The following is a 17,414-nucleotide window of genomic DNA, read 5'->3' as shown; positions in this document are numbered from 1 at the left end:
TCATAATACCAGCAAAAAACAGAAAACATATTTTAAGATAAAAAGAAAAATCAGTGGCTGGGAAAGAGACTAAACACTAGTTCATATAACTACGTTTTCAATCTCTCACCGCACATAGCCTGGGGACGAGAATAAAAACCTAAAAACGTTTTATCCTTCCTCCCCGTACAGCGACTAGGGACGTGAGTAACACGAGAACAACGTTACCCGCTTGAACGGAACGTTTTCTCTCCTCTCTCTCCCTACGTCTCTATCTCTCTCTCTCTCTCTCTTGATTTCGCACCTAAGAGAAGAGCCCAATTATATTTCGTCAAAAAAAACATGTTATTTGACTAAAGGAAAAAACTGAAAGGTTTTTCAAATAAAAAGTTCCTTTAAATTAGAATTTAAAACATTTAAGCTAAGAAAGAATGAACAAAACGTCAGAATCGATTTACTCTACTGCAAAGTGAAACCGTGATACACTCTCTCTCTATCGTAACGATAGAGCGCATGTTGAACATCCTGAACGTCAACAACTGCGTAGCATAAAAAACTAAACGTTAGTTCATCTTTGAAAACAGTACGAAGACTATCAAAGAAATTCTTTCATAAAAAATTACATTTAAAAAGTTTTAAATCCTTAGCTCTTTAAAAGCTAAAGACGATATAAAGGGCTCAACGTTGATTAACTTCGGTTTCCAAGTTAGGACCGCCTACTCTCAGGAAAGTTCTATATAAACAAAGCATTAAAATTTATTTTTATATGTTTATAAAAAATGGAAAGTTAATCGAAGAGGTCTAATAAAGGCGGAGAGATATAAAATATATATAGGAAAATCTATAACGTGATAAGATAATTACTAAAAGCCTAAACACACTTCCGTCTAAGGGAAGGGTCGGCCATTTAAAAGTGAAAGAAAGTCCATACTCTCTTTGTCACCATAATTAAATCTATCCAAACCGAGTTCAAGTTTTAAGATGAAGATAAAACACCTGCATAGCGAAAGCTCAAAACTAGAATAGTGTACTTCACCAAATAGTTGTGAAAACAAATCCAGTTAGCAACAGCGAATTAGTAGGTCTTGCCGGTAGCCCGACAGAGAGAAAATTGAGTTCTTTGTTTACAATGAGTAATGGGTATCTGAACGACAGATGGCGCTGTTGAGTACACCCCCTACCTGTGTAGCGATCGCTGGCGAATTTTTACGTAGAGTTTTTCTGTCGAGCAACAGAGTTGCAGCTATTATAATCACCGGCTAAGTTAAATATTGAAAAAGTTAAATTTTATAAAAAAAAAAAAAAAAAAAAAAACCATATGGCTTTTTACAACTCACTACTTGGCTTCAAACAAGTGAAATAAGCATGATAAACTATAACAACTAAATCAAATGTGCATACCTAGGAAGAAATATGTTTAAACAACTAGAATATTGTACACACACCTAAGAAGTACAATATGTTTAAACAATAACATGAATAAGGTAAATCTTAGATTAAACACCTTTTTTTCAAGGTTCATGAAATATTTTTACATGCTTAGAACACTAATGAAGATAATCAACATCTTTTGAAAATGGAATGAAATACGTTATCTAGGATTTGTAAAGACTACAGTGGCTAATGTAAATGAATGGCTTTTTTAGAAGAAAATAAACAAGGTAGCTAAGATGACATAAAAAATCTTATTTCTAAACCACGCGAGATGAAAAATGATAAAACTAGTAATATCATACAGAAAAAACTGCAGAATAATCAATAAATTGTAACAACCACTGATTTCTCCATAAATCTACTGTTTCCTCACCACTGCTGGAAAGTGCAATTCCCGTGATTAAAGAATTGAGGTTCATTCCGGTGGAAAAGCTGCCCTTTCCCGATGACTTGGACAGGATGCAGTTGTTGTTATAGCCGTCGAGAACCCCGTTGCCAAGATAATTGTTCGTGTCGTAGGCAATTCCTGAATAAAATCAGAAATTTTAACAATACAGTATTGCATAATCCAGTAGATATATAAACACAAGAACCCTGTTTATGTAAGGTGTTTACATGTTGTAACACAAGAAATCACCACTCATTCTTTTTATTTTTAAAAATAATCTGATAAACAGCAAATAAAGTTATCTACTGGAACTTGATATCCCTTTTCTTAAAAACTGTGAATCAAAATCATTCACACAATAACTGGTTTCCTGAACGAGTATTAACATTTTTGGTTAAAATAATTTTCCACCCACAATTAGATTCTCCTATAATACAGCACCACACATGACTTCACACAAATTTCACTGCAATGAGTCAATATGATCAATTAACTAGGTCATTAGTTAACTAAAGAGCACGGCAAGTGTTGTTTGGATACAATTTGATCTATAAATATCTTCTGTACTTCCAATCCCCATAATCTATAACAAATGATTCTATTTTGAAATGATTTTCAGTGAATTAAATGCATAGACTGTCAGCTAATGTTAATGCAACATGGCGTGGCCTACAATTTTGCTTCTCAACTGTGAATCATTAAAAACAAAGATGACAATTTCAAGTGATCAAAAAGGCATTCATTGGCAAGAGAGAAAATCTAATAGAATAAAAGACAGAGGATACTTTAACCAAGAAATGCAACTATATATATATATAGTAGGCGACATCATATCTATTACGTACTGGAGAAAGTTTGCTCAAGAAACCCAACTGTATAGCAGGGGACAACATTAATATTGGGCAATATCAGCTGGGCACACAACATACCGTGCTTAGGGAATACATTATAAATATTTCATTTCTCAAATGCCAACGTAATCCTACCATAAAAGTCATCACAGCATTTGTACATTCTACAGAAGTTACAGAATGAGAAGGCACAAATATTACCAGTGAAAATTGTTATAATCTGTGAGTCAATATCAAGCACATGTAAAGAAATCTTACCTACTCAGGAAGTATTTTGTTACAATTTACAAAATATACTAAAAGTCAATACAGTAGAAATCAAACTGAATTTGCATATTAAAAAATTAAATAAAACAATACAAAAATAAAATCTACAGGGAAACCCTTGCACAATACTCACTATTAGGATCTAGGGCATGGGAATTATACTGTGAGCGAGGAAAAGAAGTGATTTGGCTACTCGAAGGTGAAGGGGATACTCCCCACTGAGAGCTGGAATGCAATTGGGGAGGTGCTGGGGTGCATGGTGAACTGTTTCCACTGCCCCCTAACCAATGGCCAAGGTTCAGATCTGCTAGTGTCACTGATAAATGAAAAGGTACATTAATCAAGTAACATTGTTATTATTATTATTGGCTAAACTACATAGTTCGAAAAGCAGGATGCTATAACCCAAGGGGCTCCAAGAGGGAAAAATAGTAGTGAATTATGGGGAGACTCCTTTAGTAAACAGAAAAAAATGGCAATATACAGACTGCAATGAAGAGAAAAAAAAAATCAACTGTTGTATAAAAAAAATAAAAGGCAGTACATATGATAAAAATGAAGGCTAATGAAAATTTACCAAAATTCAATTTAAAAAATCAAGAATATAACTGAAAAAAGGTAAAACTAGTAGTTAGAGACTCCTTTAGTAAACAGAAAACAATGGCAATATACAGACTGCAATGAAGAGAAAAAAAAAATAAACTTGTATAAAAAAATAAAATGCAGTACATATAAAAATGAAGGCTAATGAAAATTTACCAAAATTCAATTTAAAAAAATCAAGAATATAACTGAAAAAAGCTAAAACTAGTAGTTAGAGACTCCTTTAGTAAACAGAAAACAATGGCAATATACAGACTGCAATGAAGAGGAAAAAAAAATAAACTGTTGTATAAAAAAATAAAATGCAGTACATATGATAAAAATGAAGGCTAATGAAAATTTACCAAAATTCAATTTTAAAAAATCAAGAATATAACTGAAAAAAAGTAAAACTAGTAGTTAGAGACTCTTTTAGTAAACAGAAAACAATGGCAATATACAGACTGCAATGAAGAGAAAGAAAAAATAAACTTGTATACAAAAATAAAATGCAGTACATATGATAAAAATGAAGGCTAATGAAAATTTACCAAAATTCAATTAAAAAAATTCAAGAATATAACTGAAAAAAAGTAAAACTAGTAGTTAGAACCCAAAAACTTACTGGTTAGTCCATACAGGCCTGCTTCAGATATATGATAGTTTGACGGAATGCGGGCCTTGGGCGGCTCTTTCTCGGCTTTAGTGATGATACGCCAAGCCTCGTAAAATTTGTCTGAAAACCCCGACTGGATTAAAGGCTGTTGTACGTACAAAACTTTTATTGAAATTCGGAGATTAAACTTATAAAATCTGGCATTTCTTTAAAAGATTTTAGCAACATTCATAAAAGTCATGTTCTTGCTAATTTGAAACTTCATTCTTAATTTTTATAATATTCAGTCAATTTTTAAGAATATTACCCCACTTTAGGTAAATATTAGTGTCAATAAATCTTATATTTTGATTAGACCAAATATAAATATATAATTAAAGTGAACCAACATAATGGAAAAAACATTAAATTCAGATCACTGTACTGTACCTGCATACTTCTCCGGTCCCTTAATTACAACTAATCTTCGACCATCAAATTTCTTATTCTTAACAGTAATATTTACATTGAAGTTCTGCATTTTCCTTGATATATCGCGTAGATCTACTTCTTGGTCAGGCATAGGTTCAAATATGAGAACGAGAGGCAATGCACCCTAAAGAAAAGATAAGTGAAATAAAACGCTTAATAAACATGGATATCATATCATTATGTGATTCATGCTCTTCGCACTCCCTAAGATAAATTAGTTCACCAAACGTTTATCTGGGCTCCACAAGGCACTAGAAGGGTTGGAAGGCCCAGGCTTACATGGCTGAGGACTATGAAGTGTGAAATAGGAGATGATGAATGGAGAAGTATTGAATATAAAAGCTTAAGATAGAGAAGACTGGCGAAATGTAACCGAACCCCTTTGAATCAATAGGCTTAGAAGGAGATGATAATGAAATGCGATAATTTCTATTTTCTTAGGACTTCCTTTTTACCATAAAACAATAGCTTTTTATCAATGTGCGTCACTGCATCACTGCTCACGAAGAAAAAGTTTATACAGTATTCTATAAAGGATTGCCATCATACTGATATACAGTACATAAGTTCCACAGGCAACACTGCTTACAAGTAGTAGTACTGTATATTCTTCAATGAAAGTTAAAATTGAACCAAAGTAAGTTCAAATAGAATTACACAAGGATCAATAGGAATACAAACAACTATACAAAATTGTGTACTGTACTGAACAGTATCCTTAATGAAATCAACATAATATGACAAATTCGAAGATAATTTGTATTTTTCCTAACCATACAAACCTTAGCTATTTACAGAGGGTTTACCTTTTAGCGCAGCTGAAATGACGAGCCAATAGTTTTAACGAGGGTTAATCACCCCCGGGCTAGTTAGCGGGGGGGTGGGGAAGGGTAGCTTGCTACCCCTCCCCCCTCCACACACCGGTGACTTGCTTCACTTCACTTAGAGGTAGGACTTGACTTGGGGGTCAGGGATGGCGGGCACATATGTGTAAATAGCTAAGTTTTGTATGGTTAGGAAAAATAAAAATTATCTTCGAATTTGTCATTTGTTCCGTAACCGAAATACAAACCACGCTATTTACAGAGGGTGGAAAGTCCCCAGCCTTACTGACTTCGGCTTGCCCGGGGGCTCGATCCCTCAGTGAGCAGCACTAGAGAGAGGGAGCCCCTGTACCTCAAGTTCCTAGCATCGCTAGGAACGAGTGGCCTACATAAGCAGTGTGAGGAGGAGAGTGTGACTCGTCCTATGAAGTTGACCTTGAGACCTTCAGATAGGAATTCTAGGATAGGACGTTCCCCATACCACCTCGTCAGGGTATGGGAGACGCAACAGTATTAAGCTTAATACTAGGAGCACAAAGAAGCATGGGTTACCTGCAGAGGTCGAGGTCAGCTATGCGAGGACCAGGATGCTGCTTCCTCAACCTACTGCTACTTGTCCAAAAAGGAGCCTGAGGTTAGACCAGCTGTTGTGCAGCCACCACAGGGCCGATAGAAAACGTATCGAGGCTCCTGTGGGTCACGTCTTGCAGGTAGTGGGCTGTGAAGGTCGTTTGACGCTTCCAGACCCCAGCTTGAAGTACCTGCGTCACAGAGAAGTTTCTCTTGAAGGCCAGGGATGTAGCAATACCCCTGACATCGTGGGCCCGAGGGCGACGTGACGGAGGAGGGTCAGGATTCAGGGCATGGTGAGATGGTGTTCCTGGTGACCCTCCTCTTTGTCCTGCCTGTGCTCACAAACAAAGCTCGCACATGAGGATGGACTGCAGCCGTTCTCTTCAAGTAGTGCCTCAGACACCTCACTGGACATAGTAGCAGCTGGTCTGGGTCGCTTGTTACAGAACGGAGACTCGCGATCCTGAAAGAGTCGAACCGAGGATCCGGCACTCCAGGATTCTGAGTCTTGGCCACAAACTCAGGGACGAACCTGAACGTTACCTCCCCCCATCCCCTTGAATGGGCGATGTCGTACGAGAGACCATGAAGTTCACTAACTCGCTTGGCCGAACCCAAGGCGAGTAGGAAAGCCGTCTTCCAAGACAGGTGGCGATCGGAGGCCTGGCGTAATGGCTCGAAGGGAGGTCTCTTAAGAGACCTGAGGACTCGAACCACGTTCCAAGGAGGGGGTCTCACTTCCGACTGGGGGCAGGTAAGCTCATAGCTACGTATGAGTAAAGAGAGTTCTAGCGATGAAGAAATATCCACGCCCTTCAATCTGAAGGCCAAGCTTAAGGCTGAGCGATAGCCTTTCACTGCCGAGACAGAAAGGCGCATTTCTTCTCGCAGATACACGAGGAAGTCCGGTATTGCTGGAATAGTGGCATCGAGTGGAGATACCCCTTCCACGACACCAACCACAAAAGACTCTCCACTTTGCTTGGTAGACTCCCTCAGAGGACCTTCGCAGGTGCCGAGACATTCTCTCCGCAACCTGTTGCGAAAAGCCTCTCTCCGCGAGGAGACGCTGGATAGTCTCCAGGCGTGAAGCCGAAGCGAAGCTACGGCCCTGTGAGGGACGCCGGAGTGGGGTTGTCTGAGATTGATTGATTGATTGATTGATTTAAAGTTTTCAGGCATCCTGACATCTGAGGTCATTGACGCCGGTAACATTTAATTTATGTATACAAAAATAAAAGATAAAATAAAATAAAAAATAAAAGAGTATTCAATTAAAATCATAAAAGTTGAATGTAATAAAAGTTAAATATTTTTCAGAAGACCTGCTTCTGAAATAAATATAAAAATGCCACTTGCATGGTAGGACACATCATTTCCAAGAATCTTGGCAAGGATGAACCTGCCACCCTCACCTCGAGCCTCAAACAAATATCTATTCCGCAAGTTGTTATAATTGGGGCATTCGGTCAACAAATGCCTTACTGTTAGAGGTACTACACAGTCGTCACAATATGGTTGGTGTTGGCCCTTCAGCAAAAACTCGTGTGTAAACCGAGTGTGACCAATACGGAGACGACAAAGAGACGTCTCCCATTTTCGGGGCATCATATTATACCTCCAAGGAGATATGTCATTTGTTATCTCTCGCATTTTATTGCCATCTTGACTATCCCATTGCTGTTGCCATTTATTGCAAACCAATTTCTTGATGTCAGGTAAGAAATCATCACAGGGAATGGGATACCTTCTTGGCAGCAACTCTGATGCAGCCTCCTTAGCCAGTGAATCTGCCTTCTCATTCCCAGACACACCTACATGTGCTGGAACCCAACAAAATTGAACTGTTATACCTCTCCGTCCAATTATGAAAAGCCATTCTAAAATCTTTAAAACTAAAGGGTTATTAGAATTAAAAACTTCCATAGCTTGAAGGACACTCCTTGCATCACTAAAAATTGTAAAATTACCCTCCTTCTCCAACGCTATTTTCTCAATAGCGGTTAATATGCCATACAGTTCGGCAGTAAATATGGAAGCGGTCAGAGGAAGTGCACCTCTACAATTAAAACCATTACTATGTACTCCAAATCCTACGCCAGCATCAGATTTGGAGCCATCAGTATAGATAAAAGTTGATCCTCTATGTTCTCTAACATGTTCATTAAAAAGAGACCTGGCTTCTAGGTCTGACATATTCTTCTTATCTCCAATAAAATATTTACAAAAAGATATCTCTGGTAACTTCCATGGAGGCGTTGGTGATACCTTGAATGGAAGTACCTTATTTCTAATTAAATCCAGACTATTTAATAATCGTTTCACCCGAAAGCCATAAGGTTGAGGAGATTTTGGGTGCAACTCAAAGTATGATGCGTGTCTTACAAGGCTTGCAGTCTGAAAGGCGAGAGAGTTAGGGAGTCTTTGCAATCTAAACCAATACCGAAGAATGGAAGACATTCGGTATAGGTCTAGAGGTAACTCTCCAGCATCAACAAGGAGACTTGGGATAGGCGAGGTTTTAAAAGCTCCAGTAGACAATCTAATACCTGCATGATGTATCGAGTCTAATATTTTTAACCGGCTTGGGGTGGCTGAAGAATATACCTCACAACCATAACTAATTTTGGAAAAAATCAAGGCCTTGTATAATTTTAAAATAGTATTGCGGTCTGCCCCCCACGATGTATGGGACAATACTTTTAAGATATTCAGAGCTTCAACACATTTAGCTTTTAATGCTTTTAAGTGAGAAACCCATGTCAGCCTACAATCAAATATCAAACCTAAAAATTTAGCTTCTCTTGCACATGGTATCCGTTGACCTTTAATGTATATATACGGGTCTGGGTGTACTCCCCGGATACGACAAAAATGGACAACGGTAGTTTTACTTGTCGAGAACTTAAATCCATTCATGTCAGCCCACTGGATAATTTTATCAATAGAGTGTTGGATTTTTCTCTCAACCATTGCCATTCTAGTGCCAGCAAATGATATTGAGAGATCATCCACAAATAATGTTGAGAGAACATCCTGGGGAATGGCTTTGGATATCCCATTAATTGCTAGTGCAAAAAGGGTTACACTCAGCACACTACCCTGAGGAACTCCTTCTTCCTGGCACTTACTCTCAGATAGTGTTTCCCCAACTCTCACTTGAAAAACTCTACGTGAAAGAAATGCCTGAATAAATAGTGGCAGCTCTCCTCTCAATCCCAATTCATGAATGGTTTTAAGTATACCATATCTCCATGTGGTATCATATGCCTTTTCAAGGTCAAAAAATACTGTAACATGGTGCTGTTTGGAAGCAAAGGCTTCACAAATAGAAGACTCTAGTCTTATCAACACATCAGTCGTTGAGTGCATTTTTCGGAATCCACATTGAATCGGTGATAAAATACCTTTCTTTTCAAGGTACCACATCAGCCTTGCATTGACCATCTTCTCCATGATTTTACATAAACAAGATGTCAATGCAATAGGACGATAGTTTGCTGCTAAAAACTTGTCTTTACCGGGTTTTAAAAAGGCTAAAATAATGGCTAGTTCCCAAACACTTGGGTAACTATGATCATGCCATATTCTATTAATAATACTTAAAATAAATAGCTTTGTATTAAAATGTACATGTTTAATCATTGCATATGGAATTCCATCGGGTCCAGGGGCTGTATCGTTGCAATGAGCAAGTGCGGAATCAAATTCTCTTTCAGTGAAAGGAGAATTATACGACTCTTCCCTTCTTGTTGCAAAATTTAAAATTTTCTTTTCTTCAGCGCTCCTATACTGGTGACCAGGGGCTCCTTCACACTTGCTGGATACATTTGAAAAATGATTAGCCAGGGCATTGCTAACTTCCTTTGCTTCAGTTACATACTGGCCATTCACCTTCAACACTGGTGGTGGGTTGGGGGTGAATTTGCCAGCTATCTTTTTTACTTTCCTCCACACAGAAGATGGTGGTGTTCTACTGTTAATGGAGGAAACAAAAGACATCCATGACTGGCGCCTTGCTTCTTTCATGGCACGACGGAACTGTGCTCTACATTTCTTGTACATAATTAAATTCTCATCAGTTCTGCGTCTACGCAATCGTGTTAGAGATCTTCTTGTGGCTCTGTGCAGGGCAGTTAGTTCTGAAGACCACCACGGGACTGGTCGTCGTTTGAATAACCCTGTTGTTTTTGGAATTGAATTGACTCCTGCTGTATGGAGAGTTCCATTCAGTAAGTCTATGGCATCATCGATATTTTCAACTTGTCCTGCATCCCCCTCAATTTCGCTTAGCTCACGAAATTTACCCCAGTCCGCCTTGTCAAGATTCCATCGTGGCGATCCCTGTAAAGGTGGACCATTGTTGGTGTTTATAATGATTGGTGCGTGATCACTAGTATGCCAATCATCTAATGTTCTCCAATCGAAGTCTATTAGGCAATTAGAGCTTACGATTGCTAGGTCAATACATGACAGGGTACCTGTCTGGACATGAAAGTGTGTGGGCTCTCCTGTATTAAGGAGTCCCACATCTTCATTTTCCACAATTGATGATATGATATTTCCCCTCGTGTTTGCTAAAACATCACCCCACAAAGGATGTCTACCATTCAAATCTCCAAGTAAAAGAAAAGGTTGAGGGAGTTGTTGAATCACCTCCACTAAGTTGTCATACAAAATGTTATCATTTGGAGGCAAGTACAGAGAACAAATTGTATATTTTCGCCCTATGTCGATCTGTACAACCACTGCCTGCAGAGGTGTACGAATAGACAGAGAAACTTGGGGAACATCTCGACGAACGTATATGAGACTTCCGCCATGGCTCCCCACTTGGTGATCATATGGTGTCCTATAACTAATGTATTCGCGAGGACATGGGGTATTATGATCAAGTTTGCTCTCCTGTAGACAAATAATTATGGGGGAATGCTCATGAATAAGGAGCTTAAGTTCTTCATATTTGGCCCTTAAACCCTGACAATTCCATTGCAAAATGGAGGAAAAAACTATGGTTTATAATTTGGTAGACCCCTTGGATGGAGTCTTCCCATTAGCAGTTTTTGATCTAACACTATTTTTAGGTGGTTTTATTAAAGAAGGTCTTGATAGATTGGGTTTAGAATTTATGATTTTCTTTTTGTCTTTTTGATCTGATTGTTGAGGAGGTTGGTGGACCTCCACTTGAATTTCCGATTTATTTAAATTGACTTCCAGATCAGAAATATCAACAGACAAATCATCATATTTATTTGACGTCGTAATTTTGATATTTCTTATGGAAGGGGGTGAGAGAGATGGAGGTCTCTCTCTTTTCCGATTAGTAGGTTTTGAGCTACCAGGTTTTTGCACCTTCCCCAATACAGGTGCACCTGGTAACTTAGTGTCAGGTGGCATCTCCATCAAATCAGGCAAGGACATGGCCTGGGAGAGGTTAGTACTAATGTTAGTAATGGGGGACGAAGGCTGTACAGAAATGGGCAATGACCCATTTTTAATACGCTGTGGCAAAGCCTCAGAAGGCAATACGATTACTTTGTCATGCAGTACTTTATCATCAGAGGTTGTATTTCTTTTCTTAGAATTACTGGCAGTGCTAGGTGGGGTTGCTGTCTCCTGTGGTAAATTTACCTTTGATTTTAAGGCCTTTGCATAGCTGGTTGATTTATTCAACATTCTTTTTGCATGTCCCACACTTATGTGTTCTAAACTTGATTTGTTTAGGGCAGCTTCCTCCAACTTATACAGTTCGCATATCCTATCAGTTGATTTATGATTCAAATTGCAATTTGAACACCTGGCCTCAAGTGTACATTCTCCATGATAAGTTTTGGAGCAAATACCACACATTTTTCCATTTTTGCAAACTTTGGATGGGTGTCCAAATTTAAAACAATTAAAACATTGCAGGGGCTTTTGTTTGAAAGGTCGAACTTTAATCCTTTCATTTTCAATAAAAATATGGAAAGGTACATCAGCATCCTGGAAAGTAAGTATAATCATTGAAGTTCCAGGAACCTTATGCACTTTCCATACATTTAATGGACACATAGAAAGTATCTCCTCCTCTGTAAATTCGTATAGGTCCTTATTAAAGACCACTCCCCTTCCATAACTAAAATTTAGATGAGGTTTCATTTCCAATGTAATTTCATCACTGCCTGTCTGTAAGTTAGACAGTATTGCAGACTGAGTCGAAGATTTGGCATGGATGAGATAACTGTTCTTCCCAAAACGAGATATATCTCCAGGTGCTATGGTTCCTACTTTTTTTTGGATAAACTTACATATCTTAAAATAATTCCCTATTATCCCTTTAGGTTCAGCTAAGAGCCACATAGGTGGTTTGGGTTTTCTCTGTGAAGGCATGGGTACATTTCTATCTTTTTCAAACCAATCAGCAGGTTTGTACACATCCAATTCCTTTGGGACCTTATCACAAAGAGCTCCCATGATGTTCAATTCGTTAATTTTGATACTACTAATATTACTTATGGCATTAAACGCTTCATCATGACTTTCAAAAGATATCCAAGAGTCCCATTTTTCATCTCCAAGTCGCATCCGTATTTCCTTTATCAATCCATAGCACTCAAATGCTCTATATATATCATCATAATTTGTCTCTAATGGGATTTGGGAAACATGAAGGAATCGTAGTTTCCCTGTGTTACCCAAATTGCTAGATTTTTTAACATCAGTAGAGTGGTCCTTTTTAGTTCGAAGGTCGTCAACAGAGTTTTCCTTAATTTCAGTAGCAGAAGTCGTCAACAGTGCCGGGGGGGAGTCAGCAAATCCAGGGGATGGGGAGTCAGTATTTGAAGGGTCCATATTTAAGGGAGGGATTTTCAGGTTTTTTGTTGTTTTGTTGGGGTACCTGCTTGAGAATTATAAGAAAGTATCATACGTTGGAAAGGAAATTTGCATTCGCCACTATCGGCACAATGAGAGTATATTTCCCCGATGGTCCACTCCATACCCTACCCGAAGGATAGCATCAAAACAGATATAGAGGCACAGGTGTAAGCTAAACCCGCCTGTTAGGACTGAGACCAAAGTAATATGGAATCATCCTCCCCATATCTGTAATGATGGGCTTCCGGCCAAAAGCCAAGAGTCCCACCTCAAGGATTGGATCCCCCTGGATTCCGATGACCCAACCCTTGAGAGTAGTTCCGCCAAAAAGGTCCAAACCATCTTTGGGATGGCTGAGATCATCCAATACTCTCATATATAGCTTTGAATGCGAATACCTCCCAACCGTGATCCCTTCTCCCATTCATCTAAGCAGGCAGTAATAACGAATGTGGAAATATCCACGCCATTTAAATAAAATAGAAAAAAAAATAGATGAAAAAATAAATGAACAAATAAAATAAATAAATATATATATATGCATACATCCACATATATATATATAACTAAGAAAAATAATAATCATAGATATAGGACAGCAAGATGAAAGAAAGGAAATTTGATAAAATTAGGAGAAGGTCGAAGTAATATTAAGCAGAAGAAAAAGATGAAAGAGAGAAATTTAGATTCGAACTGGGGGAGCAATTTCCCGAAGTTCGAGAGCCCTCTTGCCCGTCACCAAGATTCAGCACGGGAATGAAATGCCGTGCTGAAGCTCAATGACTTCATCAAGGCATTCTCTCATTAAGAGGGTCTGAGAAGCTCGTGTTGTGGAGGAAACCATTCCGCGTGATGCCATAGCGGAGCTACCAGTCATCGAACAGTTGACCGATAGTCTGGTCCTGTTGAGCACCCTTCTCATCAGACAGAACGGTGGGAAGGCGTACACGTCGATGTTGTCCCACCGTTGCTGGAAAGCATCTTGCCAGAGTGCCTTGGGGTCCGGGACTGGTGAGCAGTACAGGGGCAGCTTGAAGTTCAAGGCTGTCGCGAACAAGTCCACAGTCGGGGAACCCCACAAAGTCAGGACTTTGTTGGCTATCTGAGGATCCAAAGACCACTCGGTACTCACTATCTGCGAAGCCCTGCTCAGACTGTCGGCGAGCACATTCCTCTTGCCAGGAATGAAGCGAGCTGATAGTGTTATCGAGTGGGTTTCGGTCCACCTCAGAGTCTCTACTGCAAGATGGGATAGCTGTTGCGAAAAAGTGCCTCCCTGCTTGTTGATATAAGCCACTACCGTGGTATTGTCGCTCATCACCACCACGGAGTGACCCGCCAGGGACCGTTGGAACTGCTGAAGAGCCAAAAAGACGGCCTTCAATTCTAGCAGGTTGATATGTAGGCACTTTTCTGATTCTGACCAAAGGCCTGAGGCCCTCTGGTTCAGAACATGCGCCCCCCACCCTTCTTTTGACGCGTCCGAAAACAGAGTCAATTCCGGGGGGAGGACGAGAAGACTCACTCCCTTCCGCAGGTTCTCGTCGGCCAGCCACCACCGCAAGTCCGTCTGTTCCAGAGACCCCATTGGGATCAGAATGTCCGGGGAATCGGATCCTTGATTCCACCGGGACTTGAGCCGCCATTGAAGGGATCTCATCCTGAGGCGGCTGTTTGGAACCAGACGGGCCAGGGAGGATAGGTGGCCTAAGAGACGCAACCACGATTGGGCGGGGAGTTCTTTTCGCCTGAGGAAGGGTTCCGCCACCCTCCTTAGCCTTGCTATCCGGTCGTCTGATGGAAAGGCTTTGTGGAGATTGGTGTCTATTAGCATGCCTAGATAAACCAGTCGTTGGGACGGCTGCAGAGAGGACTTCTCGAGGTTTACCACGATCCCCAGATCCTGGCAAAGATCCAGAAGCCTGTCTCGGTGCCGAAGAAGGGTCGACTCCGAGTCTGCTAGGATCAGCCAATCGTCCAGGTAACAAAGGAGACGAATGCCGTTCCTGTGCGCCCAAGATGAAATCAGGGTGAACACTCTGGTGAACACCTGAGGAGCTGTGGAGAGACCGAAACACAGCACCTTGAACTGGTAGATCTTGTTGTCTAGGCAGAATCTCAGGTACTTCCTGGAAGACGGATGGATTTGGATCTGGAAGTACGCGTCCTTTAGATCCAGTGTACACATGAAGTCTTGTGGTCTCACCGCAAGTCTGACCGTGTCTGCTGTCTCCATGCTGAACCGGGTTTGTTTGACAAACCTGTTCAGAGCTGAGAGATCGATGACGGGTCTCCAGCCTCCAGTAGCCTTCTCTACAAGAAAGAGTCGACTGAAGAAGCCTGGGGAGCCGTCCACGACCTCCTGGAGAGCACCCTTCTTGAGCATGGTCTCGACTTCGGCCTGAAGGGCCAGCCCCTTTGCCGATCCCGTGGCATAGGAGCTCTACGACACTGGATTCGCTGTCAGGGGAGGTTGAGATGTTGCGAACGGGACGCGATAACCTTGGCCGATCACAGAGACCGTCCAAGCATCGGCCCCGTGTTGCTGCCACCTGCGGACGCAACGCTGAAGGCATTCCCCCCACAGGTGGACATGCAGGGGGACTGCCACCCCTAGGGCTTGCAGCCGCGGCCGCCACCCCTAGGAGTCTTGCCTCCCCTGGAGGACTTACCGCCCCTCTTGACCTTGGCTGGAAAGGGCTGGGGCTTAGACACCACCCTCTTAGCTGCCGGTGCCTGTTTGGGAGCCTTACGAGGCTGTTGCTGCTGTTGTGGCGGGGCTGGAGGCTTATAGGGCCGAGTTGTAAGGGCCCTATGGAGGAGGGAGTCCGTGCTGGATTTCCTCCACCTCTCAGCCGTTCGCTCCAAGTCTTGAGGCTCAAACAGGCTCTCCCCCAGAAGGGAAGCATGTCGGAGCCTACACACATCTACGGCGGGGACCTTCAGATGGAATCTCTCGGACACAGCATCGCGACGCTTCAACACCGAGTTGGCCCACAGGGTGGTAACCTGGTGCGCCTAAAACTCGATGGAGCGGGTGCCCGAGAGCAAGAAGGTCTTAGGGCCTTCCTATTGGTCTCCTTGGACAAGTCCTCCAATCGCAATAGGATGCCCAGAGATCCTAGCCAGAAGTCCAGCCACGAAGTGGCCTGCATGGCACACTTAGCGACCTTCTCGTGGTTAAGGATCTCTGCCGCCGAGAACGACACCTGCCGGGCAGAGAGTTTCTCAAGGGGAACTCCCTTCGCCAGCTCCTCCACAGAGTGATGGAGAGGAAGAGCGAGGTTGTGCTCACCCAGGATCTCGAAATACCTCCTCTGCTGGAGGCGAGGAGGAGGGATGAGCTTGTTCCCCGGCAATGGAACGACTGGAGGAGGCAAGAAGTGCGAGCTGAGCGTTGGCCCTAGCCCTGGCACTCTTCAGCCCCCCGAGACCAGGGCAGAGCCGCACTGGTCTTGGCCTTCCGAACGTCAAACACTTCATCCAGAATCATGTCTTTGCCTCACGGGGGGCGATGGACTGGATCTGTAAGCCTGTTAAGTTGCCTTATCAGGCTTAGGACCTGCCAGAAGGCATGTTCGGATTCTTGCTGTTCTCCTCCCTGCGGGCTGGCAGCTAAGTCTCCTGCCCCAGGAATCTCTTCCTGGGGTGATACGTGGACATTCCCCTGGGTAGTCGTGGGTTCCTGACGAATCCTTGCAGAGGATTTAGGGACGGTCTTGGAATCCTTGGACTCCCTCCTGGGAGGGATACAGGATCCCAACAACGAGGTTAGAGGGGCCCCTTCCTCACGAGACGATTCTCCTGCATGAAGCGAGGTCTCCCCCCCCTGGTGCCGAGGGGAAGACTATCGCCCCACTGGACTCACCTGAGGACGGAAAGGCTTCGTCCACGGGAGAAGGAGAGAGTACTCGTGCAGGAGAAGGGACCTTCGCGACCGACCTCTTGGGAACCAACTTCGCCCTGGGGGAAGTCACCACGAAGTCCACTCCTCTCTTTCTCTTCAGCGTAGGAGAGACAGCCGTTGGTTTGTTACCCTGGCCGGCGAGTGCTGGTTTCATAACCCTCACTAACGCCCGTGCCAGAGGACCAAACCAAGTCTGCTGCTCCAAGGACACAGAGTCCGAAATCCTCGCTAAAGGGAAAGGGATCGGGCGATCCTTTGGAGTGGACACCACGGTACCTGCCTGAAAAGAAGGTGGGGAAGAATGATGTACTAACCTCTCCTCGTCCTGCACTACCAACCTGTGTTTGGATGGAGGTGATCCCAAGTGCCGTCTAGGAGCACGAGTTCCTGCTGCTACCACCGGCTGCGGAATTCGCCGCGAACATCGCGAGGGCGAATGGTCGCGCGGGGAGAGCGATCGCGCGGGCGCGCAGGTGGATGATCGCGCGGGCGCACAGGCGAGCGGTCGCGCGAGCGCACAGGCGAGCGGTCGCGCGAGCGCGCAGGCGAGAGGTCGCGCGGGGCGCGCAGGCGAGTGGGCGCGAGGGTGGGCAGGTAAATGAACGCGTGTCCGAGGCGACGAACGCAAGCGTTGGCGCGACGGCGAGGGAACGCGCTGCCGCGTAGG

General features: G+C 42.6%; 2 protein-coding genes across 7 annotated transcripts in view; one reads left to right on the top strand and one right to left on the bottom strand.

The window, feature by feature from the left end:
• The window catches only part of LOC137628783 (L-asparaginase 1-like), a 303,952-nt gene that overhangs the window by 56,286 nt on the left and 230,252 nt on the right, over positions 1 to 17,414 (top strand). The window lies entirely within an intron of this gene.
• LOC137628782 (protein bicaudal C homolog 1-B-like) overlaps positions 1 to 17,414 on the bottom strand; it is a 147,411-nt gene that overhangs the window by 35,986 nt on the left and 94,011 nt on the right. For all 4 annotated transcript variants that reach the window (XM_068359992.1, XM_068359995.1, XM_068359993.1 and 1 more), the window contains exons 8-11: positions 4,547 to 4,712; positions 4,127 to 4,237; positions 3,053 to 3,235; positions 1,787 to 1,939 (exon numbers count right to left, since the gene is read on the bottom strand). In XM_068359992.1, the coding sequence (XP_068216093.1) occupies positions 1,787 to 1,939; positions 3,053 to 3,235; positions 4,127 to 4,237; positions 4,547 to 4,712 (613 nt within the window). The remainder of the gene's footprint in view (positions 1 to 1,786; positions 1,940 to 3,052; positions 3,236 to 4,126; positions 4,238 to 4,546; positions 4,713 to 17,414) is intronic.

This window comes from Palaemon carinicauda, chromosome 36, assembly GCF_036898095.1.
Source record: "Palaemon carinicauda isolate YSFRI2023 chromosome 36, ASM3689809v2, whole genome shotgun sequence".
NCBI lineage: Eukaryota > Metazoa > Arthropoda > Malacostraca > Decapoda > Palaemonidae > Palaemon > Palaemon carinicauda.
This window is presented reverse-complemented; position numbering and strand designations above follow the sequence as displayed.